Source organism: Pelodiscus sinensis, chromosome 1 (assembly GCF_049634645.1).
Source record: "Pelodiscus sinensis isolate JC-2024 chromosome 1, ASM4963464v1, whole genome shotgun sequence".
Classification (NCBI taxonomy): Eukaryota; Metazoa; Chordata; order Testudines; family Trionychidae; genus Pelodiscus; species Pelodiscus sinensis.
Genome location: NC_134711.1, coordinates 329,336,425 through 329,342,424, shown reverse-complemented (window position 1 = coordinate 329,342,424; position 6,000 = coordinate 329,336,425). Strand labels below are relative to the sequence as shown.

The 6,000-nt window shown below is 43.5% G+C and overlaps 1 protein-coding gene across 1 annotated transcript; it reads right to left on the bottom strand.

The window, feature by feature from the left end:
• Positions 1 to 1,747: 1,747 nt before the first annotated feature.
• LOC102448270 (olfactory receptor 52D1-like) lies at positions 1,748 to 2,692 on the bottom strand. Its single transcript, XM_006130957.3, has one exon. The coding sequence runs from the start codon at positions 2,690 to 2,692 to the stop codon at positions 1,748 to 1,750; it is 945 nt and encodes a 314-aa protein (XP_006131019.3).
• Positions 2,693 to 6,000: the final 3,308 nt, after the last annotated feature.

Below are 6,000 nucleotides of genomic sequence, written 5' to 3'. Positions count from 1 at the left end.
TCTTTGTTCCTCAAGTATTTCCAGGAGCTCTCCTGTGTGGTGGGAAAAGGCACTAGAGAGCATCATACCCCACCTTAGACATGGCAGGATTGCTTTGCTCCAAAAACAGTTCCCAGTCCAGTTTGTGGAAAAATACAGATACCCAAAATGGAGTTCAGTGTCATGTGGTCTGGTCACATGACCCTGCTGCATCATAGCAGCCATTATCCATAGGAGGCCTGGAGCATTCTCAAGAAGGCCAAAAAGCTGGGAGATAAGTTTCTCCTAAGGCTGGGAGGGACACCGTAGGTTAGTGAGCAGGCCTCATGACTGGCCCTTGTTCATCTCAGTGGGCCACAAGATTATCATAACCAGGACAGTCTCCTGAGATAGGGAAGTTTTTCCAACAGCGCTTCTGTACCTAGAGTTTGTGGGGTGTGCCAAATGAATCATAGAAGTGGTTGATTGGATTCCAGGGGAGTGCTTGGCTATCACAAGGTTTACACGAAATGAAAGAACTGAGCAATCTGCTGAGCATAAAGTGAAGTTAGATACTTGGTAAGAAACAATGTCTTGGGGTGTTATCACCTGGAAGAGGAATTTCATAAACTCATTTGATGAGTTGGCTCAATCCTGGGTGCTAGGACTATGCTTAGTAGTGAGTAAACCTGCGTAGGTCTCTTATTTCCATAGAACTTGCTTCAGAGCATGGTTTTGCACCATCCCTGCCAATCTTGGTTAATAGGATTGAAACCGTTTGGGGGATTGCGGTTTTAATTTCTGTTTCACTAGCTTCCTCATTCTTAAAAAGTCTCAGGGAGGTCACTGTGTTAGCCTGTAACTTTAAAAAAATGGGTAGTCCTGTAGCACCTTAGAGACTATTAAAAATATCATGATTAAAAATATCAGAGGGGTAGCCGTGTTAGTCTGAATCTGCAAAAGCGGCGAGGAGTCCTGTGGCACCTTATAGTCTAACCGAAGTGTTGGAGCATAAGCTTTCGTGGGCAAAGACCCACTTCGTCAGATGCATGTAGTGGAAATTTCCAGAGGCAGGTATAAATATGCAGGCCAGGATCAGGTTGGAGATGATGAGGTGGATCCAATCAGGAAGGATGAGGCCCACTTCTAGTAGCCGAACTAGATCAACTCAAAATATATTTGAAATAACAGGCTTGCTATTCCGATGTCCCGGTAAACCTCTTTCCACGAGGATTAAGGGAGTTGGCAGAATAGTGGTCTATTTCAAAATTTGGTGCTGTGTAGACAGCGCCAAATTTTGAAATAAACTATCTCAAAATAAGCTACTCAATTTGCAGAACTCGAATTGCGTAGCTTATTTTGAGTTACATGACACGCATAGACATACCCTGACAGAGAACATTTAATCTTCACTGGCTTTATCAGAAGAAGTCTTCTGCGGCTGGCCATACATACCTGCAGTGACCACAACAGTGCACCAACAGTGCAGTTTGTTGGTGGAACTCTTTACGAACTTTGTGTCATTTTATCTAAACTCACCAGATCACTATACATATGATAACTCACCTGTATGAGGGTGCACTGATGGGTGGCAGTCAAAGAGATCAGCTGATACTCAAAAGGGGGAATTTGGAGGTGGATGGTGATGGAATGATAAGCTACTACGTGTTAGTAGCTTTTCCGGCTCTGAACTGCCACAATGCTGAGCTCAGACTGAGAGCCCTTGTTTAACAAGGTGATATCCCTTCCCCTCTCGACATGCAGGATTAAAGTTAGTGTCTGCATGCAATCACCTTCTACCGGTATATTTCCCAACTTTGTCACGAAACTCTTTGTTTTTGACCCCATAAACGATGGGGTTAAGCAAGGGAGGGAAGAGGAAATAGAGGTTGGCCAAAATTATGTGAACATGAGGAGCGATACTGAACCGATGTATTATACTGGAGATATAGGCCGGAGGATAAGACGTCAGCATCACAGAGACATGGGCTGTGCAGGTTTTGAGGGCTTTCTGGTGGGCTTTTCTGGAAGACATGAGAACGGCCCTGATAATCAAACTGTAAGAGAGAGCAATGAATATTAGATCAGACCCACTGACTATGAATGTCATCAGCAAGCCATACAGGCTGTTGACTGTGATGTCCCCACATGACAACTTTGCTACAGACATGTGGTCACAGTACGTGTTGCGGATAATGCGGTTGGCACAGAATGGCAGCCTCCACAGGAGCAAGGGAAGAGGCACATTAAAGAGAACAGCTCTCATCACAACCAGTAGGCCTAGCTTAGCTATCCGTGCATTGCTGAGGATGGTGGCGTATCTCAGAGGGTTACATATGGCAACGTAACGATCGAAGGACATTGCTACAAGGACGGCTGTGTGCATCATACAACCCGCATGAAAGAAAAACATCTGGGCGAGGCAGCCACCCATTGTGATGCCTTTCCAATTGAACCACAATATGCACAATGTCTTTGGAACGACGGAGGTAGTTGTTCCGATTTCTGTGAGTGTCAGCATGCAGAGCAGCAGGTACATTGGCTTGTGTAGGGTCTGCTCTTTGCCTACAACAAAGAGAAGAGCAAAGTTTCCCAACAAGCCAATAATATACATCATGAATATGGGGATGGAAATCCAGATGTGAGCAGCTTCCAGGCCAGGGATTCCAATTAGGATGAATGTTAATGGTTCAGAGGTGGTGAGGTTGAAAGCTGCCATGACATTTGAATGCATCAATCCTGCTCAGAAATCTCAGTTGCCTGTGAAGGGTGCGAAGCACAAAGATGGGGTTACACATGTTATAATAAATAGTATGGTCACTATATTATAGTAATTACCAATCTAGAAACGGGGGTAAGCAGTGAGGTGGCACCAGATTGCATAAGTTATAGTCAAATCCAGAGAAGTCCTCACAGGGACTTTTCATTAATAACTTTTATCAATGTTAAAGCCCTAATGAACCAAAAAAAATTTTTTTACCACTGCCACTCTTTTACCATTATCATTGTTATCTTTTTTTTATTTTAGAATTTTTGTGTGTTTGTGTATTAGCTCTGGGTTTTTTTTTACAGAAGCATCTATGTAAATTTTGTTTGTGTGGGTGCAGAATGAGGAATGTGTGTTAGAAGATAAGTGTGAAGGCCGTCGCTGGACCAGATGTTCTAAGGAGGAGATATAGACTGACATAAACCCTCTGGAAAATTGCTGTATACCCCTAGGGAGACACGGATGAAGGACAGATTGATGTCCCTAAAAGATAAGGCAAGCACCTATCAATTGGGACAAGAGAGCTGTGATACGAGAAGAACAACTAAAGAAAACAAGCACCCATTGAACGGTGATGGATTACAGCACGACAGTGCAAAACACTACTGATCCCAATGAAGGAAAATGGCTATAAAAAAGGGGCTGTGTGCCACAGTTTTGGGATCCTGTCCTGTCAAGACTGGAGCATCGGTCCAGACTAATAGAGCTCTTCCTCAAAAAATAAGGTTTACGCAGCTTTTCAATGGGGGCGGGGGGCAGTTTCTCAGAAAAAGCCGTGTTTAAACTACTTTCACTTTCAAAAGCTCTGCTTTCGAAAATGCAATCGGAAGAAGATATTCCAATTCCTGTGGAATTTGCATATCCTCTTTTGACCATTCCGTGTAGTCTATATGAGCCCGGTGTGTAAGTCTATGTAGGCATACGCTAGCCGCTTTACTCTTGCTTTTTTAATAAATGTGGCGTATCACTTTTTCCCCTAGAAAGATCCCAGGTGCTTCTTATAAGCATAACACAAGGGTTACGCAACTTATAATCAATAGTACGGTAACTATTTCATAATAATTACCTAACTGGAGAGGGAGGCAACCAGTTACGTCTGTGAGGTTGAGATTTCAGCAACCCTCCTCTCAGTCCTCAGTTCATCCCTAATTGTGGATTTAGGTAAAACTGAAAAAGGAGCAAGATTTCTGTTAAGATGCTCAGACCATCTGAATGAGACTTCCAGGCACTATGGTGTTCTCAAACCATCTCGGAAAGTGTGTGTGTGGGGGGGGGGGGGGGATTTTCAAAACGTATGAGCCAACACACTCAAGGCAGAATATGAGAGCAGTCTGTAGCAAGTGTGTGACCAGTCCTTGTTGTGAACTCTCTGAGAAAACAGACACTCAATAATTGGCATAGCAAATTGTGTAGCTTATTTAGAAGTTATTTTGAAATAAAGTGCTCTTCTTAGAATCATAGAACACTAGGATTGGAAGGGACCTCGAGAGGTCATCGAGTCCAGACCCCTGCCCTCATGGCAGGAACAATACTATCTAGACCATCCCTGATAGACATTTATCTAACCTACTCTTAAATATCTCCCATGCTGGAGATTCCACAACCTCCTTGGGCAATTTATACCAGTGTTTCACTACCCTGACAGATGGGAACTTTTTCATAATATCCAACCCAAACCTCCCTTGCTGCACTTTAAGCCCCTTGCTTCTTGTTCTATCCTCAGAGGCCAAGATGAACAAGTTTTCTCCCTCCTCCTTATGACACCTTTTTAGATACCTAAAAGCGGCTATCATGTCCCCCCTCAACCTTCTCTTTTCTAAACTAAACAAACCCAGTTCTTTCAGCCTTCCTTCATAGGTCATGTTCTCTAGACCTTTCATCATTCTTGTTGCCCTTCTTTGGACTCTCTCCAGTATCTCCACATCCTTCTCGAAATGCGGTGCCCAGAACTGGACACAATACTCCAACTGAGGCCTAACCAGCGCAGTCGAGCGGAAGAATGACTTCTCATGACTTGCTCACAACACACCTGTTAATGCATCCCAGAATCATGTTTGCTTTTTTTGCAACAGCATCCCACTGCTGACTCATATTCAGCTTGTGGTCCACTATGACCCCTAGATCCCTTTCTGCCGTACTCCTTCCTAGGTAGTCGCTTCCCATTCTCTGTGTGTGAAACTGATTGTTCTTTCCTAAATGGAACATTTTGCATCCTGTTTACCTGAGACCATTTCTCCAATTTGTCCAGATCATTTTGTATTATGACCCTATCCTCCAGATTAGTCGTAACCCCTCCCAGCTTGGAATCATCTGCAAACTTAATAAGCGTACTTTCTATGCCAATATCTAAATTGTTGGTGAAGATATTGAACAGAGCCGGTCCCAAAAAGAGACCCTTTTGGAACCCCACTTGTTATACCTTTCCAGCAGGACTGAGAACCATTAATAACTACTTTATGAGTACAGTTATTCAGCCAGTTATGCACACACCTTATAGTAGACCCATCTAAGTTGTATTTGCCTAGTTTATTGATAAGAATAGCATGCGAGACTGTATCAAATGTCTTACTAAAATCTAGGTATATTTTCTGACAAGTCTCTTAGCACTCACGGAAGGGGGGGGGGATAGCTCAGTGGTTTGAGCATCGGCTTGCTAAACCCAGGATTTTGAGTTCAGTACTTGAGGGGGCCACCTAGGGATCAGGGGCAAATCTGTCAGGGGTGGTACTTGGTCTTGCTGCGATGGCAGAGGATTGGACTCAACTCAATGACATCCCAAGGTCCCTTCCAGTTCTGTGAGATAGATAGGGGGGCTTCAGGGATGCCAAAATAGCACACCTGTTATTTCCAAATATATTTGGAAATAACAGGCACATTTAAAATGCAGGACTATGTAGCACTTTAAAGACTAACAAGATGGTTTATTAGATGATGAGCTTTCGTGGGCCAGACCCACTTCCTCAGTTTTGCTCTTCTGGGATACTTTTTGTATCCCGGAATAGCACCACTCACTAGAAATAGTCTAATGGTGCAGTAAAATCCCTGAATTCAAAACCATCACCGAATGACCATGCTGTACAAAAAAGGAAACTACTGGGACAGAGAGAAGGACACAGGAAGAAACAAGGAATTGATTTGAATGACAAAACGTTGTCTACTCTATTTCCAATACATTTGTCATTCCAGTTTTACCTGCTAAATCTCTGGGTCTCTCTCGCAATACTAAGCAGCTCACACCACTGTGCTGGTGAATTCCTGCCCTGATGGTTCTAGAT